Source organism: Heptranchias perlo, chromosome 5 (assembly GCF_035084215.1).
Source record: "Heptranchias perlo isolate sHepPer1 chromosome 5, sHepPer1.hap1, whole genome shotgun sequence".
Classification (NCBI taxonomy): domain Eukaryota; kingdom Metazoa; phylum Chordata; class Chondrichthyes; order Hexanchiformes; family Hexanchidae; genus Heptranchias; species Heptranchias perlo.
This window is the reverse complement of record NC_090329.1, coordinates 46,817,499-46,831,180: the sequence shown is the minus strand read 5'-3', so window position 1 is coordinate 46,831,180 and position 13,682 is coordinate 46,817,499. Positions and strand designations below refer to the sequence as shown.

The window sequence follows — 13,682 nt, the reverse complement described above, 5'->3', positions numbered from 1 at the left end:
TGGAAATATATCGCCGTTCCTTCATCGTCGCTGGGTCAAAATCCTGGAACTCCCTTCCTAACAGCACTGTGGGAGAACTGTCACCACACGGACTGCAGCGGTTCAAGAAGGCGGCTCACCACCACCTTCTCAAGGGCAAATAGGGATGGGCAATAAATGCTGGCCTCGCCAGCGACGCCCACATCCCATGAACGAATAAAAAAAAAGCTGGAGGAGCTCTATTTAAAGGGGCAGTCCTCCACTGACTGATGCTGCAAGAAATAGGAAAAATTACAGCATGGAGCAGCCCAGAGGGAAGGCTGCTCCCAGGTTTAATGATGCCTCACTCCAGCTCTTATTGGATGGGGTGAAGAAGAGGGGGAGGACACAGATCTTCCCTCCAGCGGGCGGGAGGAAGCCGCCTGCCTCTGCCACCAAGAAGGCCTGGCTCAAAGTGGCAGAGGAGGTCACCTGCACCACCAACATATCGCCCACCTGCATACAGTGCAGGAGGCGCTGCAATGACCTAAGTAGGTCAGCCAAAGTGAGTACACTTACTCATTCCCCTACACTCCGTCTGCCACATCACCGCTCCCACCCCACACACCTCCTTCTGCACTGCCAACACTACTCTGTCACATCACCCCTCACACCCACTCAAACCTCATCCTCATCTTACCTGCACTTACTCACCTCACCAGTACTCATCCCGCCACTACCACTCAACCCAATCCTCATACAATCTCATGGCTCTATCTCATACTCACCCTCTCATGCATCTCTTTCACGGTCAGCCTCACTCAACCTGCCACTACCTGTGCTGCAGCCACAGGGCATGCATCACATATGTGCAGCAGGAAGCACAAGGCAAACGTGTTGTGAGCATGAAGGGGATGCACAAGGGTGTTTGAGGGTTTGTCATGGTTTTTACTTACATTTAATTTCTGACCAACTCACATTACATATTATATTGGCACCACTACTGCCATGTCTTTGCGAATCTTGTCTGGTTTGTGCAATAATGCCCTTTCCTGAGGATCACAATGAAGACCCACAACTGATGACACCCATTGTGTCACTGCAGAGTGGGTGTAGGTGTATTTGTAGGGCTCTTTTGTGCAGACGACTGAGAGACGTCGACGATGTCCCCGGTGGCACCCTGGAAGGATGCGGAGGAGAAGTTGTTGAGGGCAGTGGTGACTTTGACAGCGACAGGTAAGAAGATGGTGCTCGGGCCAGCCGGGAGCAGCTCGGCATGAAGGAGGCTGCAGATGTCCACGACTACATGTCGAGTGACTCTGAGCCTCCGTGTGCACTGCTGCTCAGAGAGGTCCAGGAAGCTGAGCCTCAGTCTGTGGACCCTGTGGCGAGGGTAGTGCCCTCTGCGATGCATATCTCTCTGTCTTTGCCCTCCCTCCTGCTGTGCAGATGGATGTGTCACAGCACTGTGTTGTGGAGCTTCACGTGTCAGAGGTGAACGGTGTGGCCGGCGAGGCTGGTGATGCTGTTCGCCCTCCGAGGAGGTCATGACTGCAGCTACGGCGGCCCCCATCTGGAAGATGTACATCTGAGGGGGTCCGCAAGGTAGGTACATGTCTTTGGACCCTGGGGTAAGTGTGCAAGTTGGTGAATTTTCTTGTCAGGAGGAGGATGGTGGAGGCTAAACTTTGTCCCAAGTGACAGAGTGGCCTCCTGCAATGAGTGAGGGTCTCCCCCACCCAACTGTCAAATGGACCTTTGCAGCTGCCACAGGCTGATAACTGCAACACGTCCATTTCAACTGGGAGTGTTTCCCCCAGTACAGGAAACAGTCCCAGTTGTTTGTAAAATCCCACCCCTCCTAATATAACAGGTCAATCAGGTCTGTAAACGACCTGAAATACCAGAATAAATACTGTTAAGTGGCACCCCGCCGGCTTCAATTGCCTGCGGGAGTCCCACATGCGGGGGCTGCGCGCGGACGTTGGCCCGTCTGTGGGGAACCCGGAAGTGGGCGGGTTGGAGCCGGGCTCCCGACCCACTCCGGGATTCCCCAATTTTCGGAGCCCCCCCCCTGCCAGGAACGCACCCGATAGCAGGTGCTAATATCGGGCCCACTCAGTCCCAACCGAAACTGGTGGAAGGCAGGACATGGCCGGGCGATTGTCTTCCAGGAGAGAAGCCAGTTAAGCAAGATCGAAACCCATTACCTGCTAATGGGGGCCATCAACTCAGGAAACGACAGATACCCAGTAATCAGCACCCATTGTCTCTCCAGGTGCAAGGCCTGGGAGTGGGATAATGAAATAGCATTTTTCACAAAGATTTCAAAGGTTATGAATCACCCCAGGCAACGGGGTGGGGGTTCAGACAGATCACCTGAGTCAATACATCGATCAGTATCGGCGGGAGAAAAGGTGATGGGTTTTGGGGATATAAGGAGCCATTTGGCAACAGTTCCTGGCTCGGCTCTGCTCTCTGTTCTGCGCTCTGCTCGCTTCTCTCTTCTCCTCGGTATCCATCTACAGCGAGGCTCCTGAGTGGGGCTCGGCTCGATTCAACGGAACGCTGCCAGAAGCTGAGTGCTGCTCTTCATCCCTCATCAACGGAACTCGACTCAAACTGAAAATTGGATACTGCGTTGGTAGTACGGAACCAGGAGCGAAACGTGGAGGAAGAAACTGCAAGCAAGACAACGGGCAATCGGGGTGAGCATTTTGCCTGCGCCTACACATCTACAAGACCATTTAGCTGTGTGAGGTGGTGATTGTAAGTCCCAACCAAACCTTAGAGGGTTTTAGTACTGGGGGGTCCCGTGTTAGTTTATTTCACAAGAGGGTTCTCTTATTAGGCCATAGTAATTTAGTACGGTGGGGCTTATTGGACAAGCCAGAGTTGTACTGTTTATACTGCTTACTAGTGTTATTGTTGATGATGTGGAGATGCCGGTGATGGACTGGGGTTGACAATTGTAAACAATTTTACAACACCAAGTTATAGTCCAACGATTTTATTTGAAATTTACAAGCTTTCGGAGGCTTCCTCCTTCCTCAGGTAAATGTCAGGAACTCCTCGAAGCCTACGCATTTATAAATCATAGAACAATACATGGTGATTACAGATAGTCTTTGCAACTGCCCATTGCCAAGGCAATCACCGTGTTCAGACAGAGAGGTGTTACCGACAGAGCCCCCGAATATACAGTCAAAAAAAAACAAACAGAAAAAAAAACAGAGAGAGGCAGAAACATCCGGAAGGCAGAGAAAGCCAGCAAATGACCCGTTATATTAAAAACAGATAGCTTTTGTTCGCTGGTGGGCTTACGTGTAGCGTGACATGAACCCAAGATCCCGGTTGAGGCCGTCCTCATGGGTGCAGAACTTGGCTATCAATTTCTGCTCGACGATTTTGCGTTGTCGTGTGTCTCGAAGGCCGCCTTGGAGTACGCTTACCCGAAGGTCGGTGGCTGAATGTCCCTGACTGCTGAAGTGTTCCCTGACTGGGAGGGAACCCTCCTGTCTGGCGATTGTTGCGCGGTGTCTGTTCATCCGTTGTCGCAGTGTCTGCATGGTCTCGCCAATGTACCATGCTCTGGGGCATCCTTTCCTGCAACGTATGAGGTAGACAACGTTGGCCGAGTCACAGGAGTATGAACCATGCACCTGGTGGGTGGTGTCCTCTCGTGTGATGGTGGTATCTGTGTCGATGATCTGGCATGTCTTGCAGAGGTTACCGTGGCAGGGTTGTGTGGTGTCGGGGACGCTGTTCTCCTGAAAGCTGGGTAATTTGCTGCGAACGATGGTCTGTTTGAGGTTGGGTGGCTGTTTAATGGTGAGTAGTGGAGGTGTGGGGATGGCCATAGCGAGGTGTTCGTCGTTATTGATGACATGTTGAAGGCTGCGGAGAACATGGCGTAGTTTCTCCGCTCTGGGGAAGTCCAGTACTCTGGAGATACAGATCATTCTTTATTTTACCAACACAAAATTGATATTCCAGACTGATCTTAGTATTTGCGCAGATTGCAAAATTGATTTCATCCTTATCTATTTGCCTATTACATTCCATGTTATTTTGAAAGATATACCAACTAAATTATATAGATGGAGACTAAATACATTGTTCATACTCTGAATATACACCAATAATTAATAAATATATTTAAATATTTTAATAAGTGGATAGATAGTGGGTCTGAGACTTTGTTTTTATAACATAGAAAGCAAATTTTAAGATGAATAAAAGCAATATATTGTCTAATAAACAAAATACAAGTTGAAAATGGCCAGAACTAGAGGAAATAAAGGAAGATAAATCTGCAAAATATTATTGCATGAGTATTATATACATTTGAAACACACTTTTGGGAGAAAAGGGCATCAGAGTTCTTTGACAAGATAAAGTACCAAAGCTAACAACAGCAACTTGCATTTATATAGCGCCTTTAACGTAGTAAAATGTCCCAAGGCACTTCACAGGAGCATTGTCAAACAAAATTTGACTCCGAGCCATACAAGGAATTATTAAGACGTGATCAAAAGCTTGGTCAAAGAGATAGGTTTTAAAGTGCGTCTTAAAGGAGGAGAGAGGTAGAGAGGTGGAGAGGTTTAGGGAGGGAATTCCAGAGCTTAGGGCCTAGGTAGCTGAAGGCACGGCTGTCAATGGAGGAGTGGTTAAAATTGGGGCTGCGCAAGAGGCCAAAATTGGAGACGTGCAGAGATCTCGGAGGGTTGTAGGGCTGGAGGAGGTTATAGAGATAGAGAGGGGCAAGGCCATGGAAGGATGATAATTTTAACATCGAGGCGTTGTCGGAGCAGGAGCCAATGTAGATCAGTGAGCACAGGGCTAATGGGTGAACGGGACTTGGTGAGAGTTAGGATACAGGCAGCAGAGTTGGAGGTTGGAAGATGGGAGGCCGACCAGGAGAGCATTGGAATAGTCAAGTCTAGAGGTGACAAAGGCATGGATGAGGGTTTCAGCAGCAGATGAATTGAGGTGGAGACGGGCAATGAAATGGAGTTTGATGGAGCGCATATGGGGTCAGAAGCTCATCTCAGGGTCAAATAGGATGCCAAGGTTACGACCAGTCTGGTTCAACTTCAGACAATGGCCGTGGAGAAGGATGGAGTCGGCGGCTAGGGAATGGAGTTTGTGGCAGGGACTGAAGACAATGGCTTTGGTCTTCCCAATATTTAGTTGGAGGAAATTTCTGCTCATCCAATACTGGATATTGGACAAGCAGCGTGACAAATCAGAGACAGTGAAGGGATCAAGGGAGGTGGTGGTGAGGTAGAACTGAGTGTCGTCAGTGTATATGTTGAACCTGACATAGTGTTTTCAGATGATGTCGATGAGGGGCAGCATGTAGATAAGAAATAGGAGGGGGCCAAGGATATATCCTTGGGGGACTCCAGAGGTAACGATGTGGGAGTGGGAAGAGAAGCCATTGCGGGCGATTCTCTGGCTAAGGGAAAAGTGGGTAGGGATTTGGGAGGCGACAACACGTTCAAGAAGAGGAATGGAAGGTTGGAGATGGGGCGGTAGTTTTCAAGGAGGGGTCAAGGGTGGGTTTTTTGAGGAAGGGGATGATGACGGCAGATTTGAAAGGGAGGGGACAGTACCTGAGGAGAGGGAACCATTAACAATACCTGGGGGCCAGGAAGGGAAGTTGGGTAGTCAGCAGTTTGGTGGGAATAGAGTCAAGGGAGCAGGAGGTGGGTCTCATGGTCAAGGTGAGCTTGGAGAAGGCATGAAGGGAGATAGGAGAGAAACTAGAGAAAGATGTAAATTCAGGGTTAGGGCAGGGGGGATCCTTGGGGGAAGTTTGGCTTGGTGAGCAGAGGCAGCTGACCAGATGGTCTCAATATTAATGACAAAGGAGTCCATGAGCTCCTCGCACTTGTTGTTGGAGGTGAGAGTGGAAGGGGCGGGAGAGAGGGATTTAAGAATACGGTTTATAGTGAAGAGAAGCCGGAGGTTATCTTTTCATTCCAGGATGATCCTGGACTAGTGAGCAGTTTTGACAGGGGAGTGCAGGATCCAATAGTGGTCCAGCCAGACCAGGCGATGAAGGGCTAAACCAGTTGTCCACCATAAACATTCAAGTCTGTGTCCCTTGGACTTAAGGGAGCGGAGATGAGGGCTGTGCTAGGGGGAATGACCAGGGTGAGAGAGAGTAATGGTTTTAATAGGGACAAGGGCATCAAAGGTGGAGGTGAGGATGTGATTGAACAGATTGGTAGCTGCAGAAATGTCATGGTGAATGGAGGGCCAAAGACGAGACAGTCGGGAATTTGAAAGTGCCTTGGTCAAGCTGGACACAGTACAGAACTTTTTTTTTAAACAGTCTACCCACAGATCATTAACCCTAGAAGAGGCATTTCCATGTTAACTATGAATGCTCAGCAAGAAAAAAAAGAAGTATACACATTGGTAGACAAGGATCAGTCAGATTATTAAAACTGACAGGAGTCATTTAGTCAATTCTGGACTAATTGGAAAAGAAGAAGGGATGCCCCAGCAGTACATTGTTAAAATGCCAGTATGTGGACCCCACCCACGAAGCAGAGCAAGCTCAATCCACATCAGCTGGTGATCTGAGCACAGCGACGGCTGTATCCCTTAAGAAAGAGTGCAATAGACACTGGTCCAAGAATTGTCAAGGTGGTTAAGTCAGGATCGACTGCTCCGATTCCTCCAGTCCTTCATTTTGACAGCATAAAACACAAAAGGACGAATTTTATTACCCATGCCTGCTGCAATTTGGTCGCTCAAAATAATTTCTAATGATAGATGTTTTTCTTCACATGAAGGGTTACTTGCATCTTTCAGTGTATTTTTTTCCAGCTCAGCATAGGATCATAGCATGATACAGCACTGAAGGAGGCCATTCGGCCCATCATGCCTGCTCTTTGAAAGAGCTATCCAATTAGCCCCATTCCCCTGCAAATTTTTCCACTTCAAGTATTTATCCAATTCCCTTTTGAAAGTTACTATTGAATCGGCTTCCACCACCCTTTCAGGCAGTGCATTCCAGAGCATAACAACTTGCAGCGTAAATTTTTTTTTCCTCATCTCCCCAATTACCTTAAATCTGTGTCCTCTGGCTACTGACCTTTCTACCACTGGAAACAGTTCCTCTTTATTTATTCTATCAAATCTCTTCATGATTTTGAACACCTCTATGAAATCTCCCCTCTAAGGAGAACAACCACAGATTCTCAAGTCTCTCCACATAACTGAAGCATGGTATTACATGACAGCATAGAACATAGATCAGACTGGCTGTAGTGTGGTGGAAGTAAATGGCAACCCATGGATATCTGTCATGAAATAACCCCTCTAAATTATATTGAGGTACAAAATCAAGGATCTTTTTCCTCTTATTTATAACAGCTATGGAATCAATTGAAGCTTTAATAAGATGATCAAAGATGGTATGTGATATCAGAGTAAATGAAAGGAAACAAAATATTAGTTAATATGTAAACAATTTCTTATGGTTTTGGTATGATTTTGCTGCTATCAAATTTGTTAAACAAATGGTCGTGGAGCCAACTTAGGTTTAAAAAGAAAGTGGCATAAAACAAAGCCTCTAATGAACATTGCTCTTGAACTTGGACATCAGATGAATTAAGGTATCTGAGAGAAATGGTCCTAAATGAGAAAGGTCAATTAATTATGAGATTACAGTAAGTTCTGAAAATGTGGGCATTTACAACCTTCCTTTATAGGCAGGGAGTTTCCTCAGTTAAAGGAAAGTAGCCTAGACTAAACAAGCAATTTAAAATTATCCTGATTCATGTTGCCCAAACTAGTACTAAAGCTTGAACCAAATTACAGATTTTTCGGTATGCAATTCTGTAATATCCTGTGCAAGCAACTGATGTGGTACAAAAGAATTCAGGTCAAAAACCTATTTTTAATCAAATAAATGTTATTTGTATAGACAGAACATTATTTATTTCCCAAGACTAAACAAACACCAATACATTCCAAAACAGCTTTTTACAGGTAGTCTAATAATGGATATTTAATTACATATGAATGATATAAAATATAATCTAAGAAATGTAAGATACAAGAACTACATTTTTAAATAAATGTACAAATATGAAGGAAGAAACAAAGATAGTTCACCAGTATGGATTCTGACCGAGACCTAGAAGATCTTGGACTGATGTTATCTAAAGCCTAAATACAACCTTCCTGTTTTGGATGACTATCCCAAAAATACTTCAGTAACAGCACATTTTGTCCACTAATACCATGACGATCTATTCAGAAGAAAGCACAATAGGGATAATTTCTCGATATAAGCTAATAGTGGGCAAGGCTCCCTGCTGCTAGCATGTATTCAGAAAATGACCCCTAATGACTACAGCCTAGCCTGAGAAATAAACCAATGTCATTATGTGCAGTTTCCAGCTGCATCACTAAGTTAGATAGCAAAGCAAAAAAAAAAGCCATCAAATGCAATATTAAGGGATCTTTCAGTTCACCCTGAGTTGTTCAATGCTTGAGGTTTTCTTTGGAGTACAACGTATTCCAAATATAGCATACAATTTTCGAGGACAAGAGTGCATGAAACAATAGACAAGATGACAGATCCCAGAAGATTTTCTTTGCAATTATTACAATATCTTTGCCGCAATAATAGATATAACCAGCTGAACGAAATCGAGTTTTGAACAATAATATTCTGGATTTCTCTTTTTCGTTCAAAACTACAATTTGTCATCAAAAGTGCATACTAAATTAGTTGATTTTAAACAGGTAGCTTGAATGATCACAGAAAATACTTCATGACAAAAAGAAACTGAAAGCTTTGGGTACAAGAATCTGCTTTTCATCATTAGCCACTATTATATAAAAAACACAAACTGCAAATGCAGTGGGGTAGAATTTCCACTGGAATTGCACCAGGCAGCCGGTGTAACTCCAGCGGACATGGGCAGGACATTGCTCCTGAATCATTCTGCCAGCACTCCACAGAACTTTTTGGATTTTCTGCTGAAAATAATGGGCTGCATAGAATACCGCCCACCCAAATACCCATGGGCATATTTAGACACTACGCAAATGATGGGAAATACATCATCTGATGTATTTGACATTTGCACCATAGCAACACTGGCCATCAGTAATGCTTGTTCATCCTTGGCGTCCAATATTGCTTTGGGCAGCGGATGGGGCATTTAAAATTTATAAAGGGAAAAAGGCATCCATGGCAATGAAAGTTTTTTGATATTTTTTAAATAACTTTAACCGGCAGCTCAGAAGCCACCAGCTATGCTATGCTGCAGAAGGACCCAAGGCCTGCCACAGTCAATCATTGCGCCCCATCCAAACAGACTCCTAGGCAGAAGTTGGGAAGCCTGCAAAATTATTTAAATGACCCAAAGCTGGAAAATTGACCATGGCATCTTTGTGGTGGGCTGAAGTCCTGCCATGCGAAGATCGCAGTAGCAGAATATCTAGCCTGATGACTTTAGATTTGAAAAATAATACATTCTTGGCAATATGATGATATTGGCCTGAGGTTACTAATTGCTTCAGTGATTTTATGGGTTGTAATGTGAACAATGTCAATTTTTTAAAAACTCGCCAGAAAAATTTCCCATATTTTGCTATTATTTTCATATTTTTGCTCATTCCAATTCCAAGAAATACAACTGATTTTACAAAAATGAAAGTAGGTATAAAACTACACGAATCTTAAAATCATTTCGGACTTCATCTCACTTAATGATAAAACCAATCTGCTATAACCATGACCTCCATCTTCCAGGTTATTACACATACCAAAATATTAGGCTTCCAAGATTTATGTTACTTATCCTAGTTATAGGTGCTCTCACAAACAAAACTTTTGTTGCAGGCATCGCGACCAGCTTCTACAGCAATACAGACAAGGAAGGATAGTAATCCAAACTACTGTGGTCCGATGCTGATAATTTGTTTCTTAATCTCCAATGGTACCTCAATCTTCCAGTTATTACAAAAATACCACACTGATTAGATGTCCGACAGGTGGGTAGGATCTTCTGCTTCTGCACTTGTCGCTGTGATCTTTAGGTTTTTCAATTTAAATACTGGCATGGTTGCCTTGAGTTTGGAGAGGGGTGGCAGAGAGCTGCTTTAAACTAAAATTGGAGCAATTCAGAAAATTACGATGTTGATAACAATTGAGCAGCATTTACTACAAAGGCATTTATAGTTTGAAAACCTGACAGTTTCATAGGAGAAATCTAACCAATGTAACGTTTTAAATTGCTTAAATTTAAATTACAAATTTGAACAAATTAATCTGAACAATTAAATTCTATGCTATTTTCAAAGATGGAAAGGGAGATCTTATTTTGCAATGCAAGATGGCCACCAAAAATGAAGCAAATGAGATTGTGGATTTCTTAAAACCATGAAAGTTTGCTAAATGTGTGGCATTTTAGCACTCTAGAAATGACACCAAGAAAATCTGTCCTTTTTATTTTCATAGAATTTCTATAATCTATACTCAGCTTTAAACATTTCAGATTTGATTTTTACAATTCAGCAGACATTGTCCCCTTCTGTTTTCATTTCCTGTAATAGCAGTGCCAAGATAAAAAATCTTTCCAGTCTCTTTATACTTGTTTCAAACACTTACTGTTCAGGATCCTTCAAAGTGCTATTATTTATTTTTGCTGGAACATTCTAAACTTGGATAAGGAATATTTTTGGGCTCAAAATTTGAGTCAGGACAACTTATTTTTCAAACTATTATATAGTAACTAGACAAATGGGAACTGATAATCTGTGGGCAGTGGGGGGGGCACATCCCTGGGTAAATGCCAGGATACACCCACCCACGACCTCCTCTGCTGACCCCCTTCAGGGGGAACACAGTCAGGGGTGGTTCCTTGATTTACGTGGCCCAGGTAGGTGCCTACACCACTAGGAGCCTACACCACTAGGAGCCCATCTTGGATACCCACCTTCCTCTGGAAGGGGTAAATTGTGACAAGTGGTGCCAGTTCCAGGGAGTTTGGACAGGTGGGGAGGGGGGAGGGGGGGCAGGGTTTGGGGGAGACTGCCCAATCAGTCTCCCTTAATAAACAGTTGCTAAAAAGATACAATCTTTGGCCTGGATGTCCAGGTGGGATCCACTTCCACTACTCTAGTGACAGCTATAGCTGCTTTCACTGGGCGTACTTGCTGTCAATCCCAATCTGCTACTAGGGCAGGGGCTCGGGAACCCCTAGCATAGGTAGTCTCTGTCCCTAGCAACTGCCCCCTCTTACACCACTGATCTTGTAAGGGGAGGACAGAAGCTCTTACCCTTGCAAAGCCCTTAAAAATCCTGAGATTAGGCTGGGACCCAGCATATCCGTGCCCTGGTTTATCTTCTGTCCCTTGTCCCTTCTGGTACACTCCTGCAAGACATATGGCAAGGGTTCATCAGAAAGGCCGTGGATTTTTAGTCCCATGCTCGATCTAAATAGGCAGTCTTGGAATTTCAATTTTGCTGTAGTGATTTTCCAATTTGAGTCCTACAATTAGGGAACTACCTTCATGCTCCCCAACTCAAACTTCTAACAGCAGGGAAGTGAGGATTAGCCATTTAGGCACCAATGAACTACCCAAAGATGTTAAGAAAAAAAAGACTTGCATTTATATAGTGCTTTTCACAACCTCAGGACGTCCCAAAGCACTTTACAGCCAATGAAGTATTTTTGAAGTGTAGTCACTGTTGTAACGTAGGAAACACGGTAGTCAATTTGCACACAACAGGCTTCCACAAACAGCAATGTGATAATGACCAGATAATATGTTTATAGTGGTGTTGGTTGAGGGATAAATATTGGCCGGGACACTAGGGATAACTCCCCTGCTCTTCGAAATAGTGCCGTGGGATCTTTTACGTCCACCTGAGAAGGCAGACGGGGTCTAGGTTTAATGTCTCATCTCAAAGACGGCACCTCCAACAATGCAGCACTCCCTCAGTACTGCACTGGAATGTCAGCCTGGATTTGTGCTCAAGTATCTGGAGTGAGATTTGAACCCACGATCTTCTGACTCAGAGGTGAGAGTGCCACCAACTGAGCCACGGCTAACACACAAGGGGAAATTTTGCTGGGTCGGCATCCAATCTCACTGATAGATTGGGTGCAGTGAGTATCAGAAATATCAGACAGGTCAGAGCACTGCCTGTAAAAGAACCAATCTGATTTCCTTCCAAATTAACGGAGGACTATTGGTAGCTTCCTTTAAAGAGGTGTGCTCCAACCTATCTGATTTTCCGATATTCGAATGACCCGGCAGTCCAGTGCACCTACCTCCAGATCCAGGAAAATTTCTCCCACAGTCTTCCTCTGGACAATGCAGTCCCCAGAAGAAAGAAAATTATCTGACACTCTACATGCACATCCACCTGCTCATATAATTGATATGAACTCAAACTACATAATTAATCCACTGCTTATATGTGAACACCACAATTAATAATTGGGTTAAAAAAAGAAGCCTGTATTTCACAACATTGTGTGTAAGTGCAGGTTATGTTGTACTCTTCTCATTTTCCAAATTAATACTGTCGGTTGGAGATGGAGGTGGTGGGAATTCTAAATGTCCTGTAGTTTGCGTCCCATCACGAATCATAATTTCCTGTTTTGGTTTGAATGTTAATGGAACAAACCCATCGTTATCTGCCGATAGAACTATCCAGTTAGAACCTATAAGTGAAAATAAAAAGGTTACTACAAGATGATATTCAAAACACAAATGAAACAAATCTACCAAATAAACATTAAATGCTCCAAGGTAGTAGTTTATTAAGCCAGTCATGTTTACAACAAAAAATGAATATCAGAAATACCCATTTCCTTATGATCCAAGTTCCTGCACAACAGTTTTATTCATTTTTTTCAGAAACTTCAATAGAATCATAGAAGTTTACAACATGGAAACAGGCCCTTCGGCCCAACATGTCCATGTCGCCCAGTTTATACCACTAAGCTAGTCCCAATTGCCTGCACTTGGCCCATATCCCTCTATACCCATCTTACCCATGTAACTGTCCAAATGCTTTTTAAAAGACAAAATTGTACCCGCCTCTACTACTGCCTCTGGCAGCTCGTTCCAGACACTCACCACCCTTTGAGTGAAAAAATTGCCCCTCTGGACCCTTTTGTATCTCTCCCCTCTCACCGTAAATCTATGCCCCCTCGTTATAGACTCCCCTACCTTTGGGAAAAGATTTTGACTATCTACCTTATCTATGCCCCTCATTATTTTATAGACTTCTATAAGATCACCCCTTAACCTCCTACTCTCCAGGGAAAAAAGTCTCAGTCTATCCAACCTCTCCCTATAAGTCAAACCATCAAGTCCCGGTAGCATCCTAGTAAATCTTTTCTGCACTCTTTCTAGTTTAATAATATCCTTTCTATAATAGGGTGACCAGAACTGTACACAGTATTCCAAGTGTGGCCTTACTAATGTCTTGTACAACTTCAACAAGACATCCCAACTCCTGTATTCAATGTTCTGACCAATGAAACCAAGCATGCTGAATGCCTTCTTCACCACCCTATCCACCTGTGACTCCACTTTCAAGGAGCTATGAACCTGTACTCCTAGATCTCTTTGTTCTATAACTCTCCCCAACGCCCTACCATTAACGGAGTAGGTCCTGGCCCGATTCGATCTACCAAAATGCATCACCTCACATTTATCTAAATTAAACT

General features: G+C 44.1%; 1 protein-coding gene across 4 annotated transcripts in view; it reads right to left on the bottom strand.

The window, feature by feature from the left end:
* Positions 1 to 2,965: 2,965 nt before the first annotated feature.
* The window catches only part of wdcp (WD repeat and coiled coil containing), a 39,790-nt gene continuing 29,073 nt past the window's right edge, over positions 2,966 to 13,682 (bottom strand). For 2 of the 4 annotated variants that reach the window (XM_067984312.1, XM_067984311.1), the window contains exon 4: positions 2,966 to 3,903. In XM_067984312.1, coding sequence (XP_067840413.1) covers positions 3,503 to 3,903 — 401 coding nt within the window. In that variant the 3' untranslated portion in view covers positions 2,966 to 3,502. Of the gene's footprint in view, positions 3,904 to 7,905; positions 12,669 to 13,682 lie in introns of those variants that run through there. The other 2 variants (XR_010962895.1, XM_067984313.1) reach the window with 2 other exon arrangements.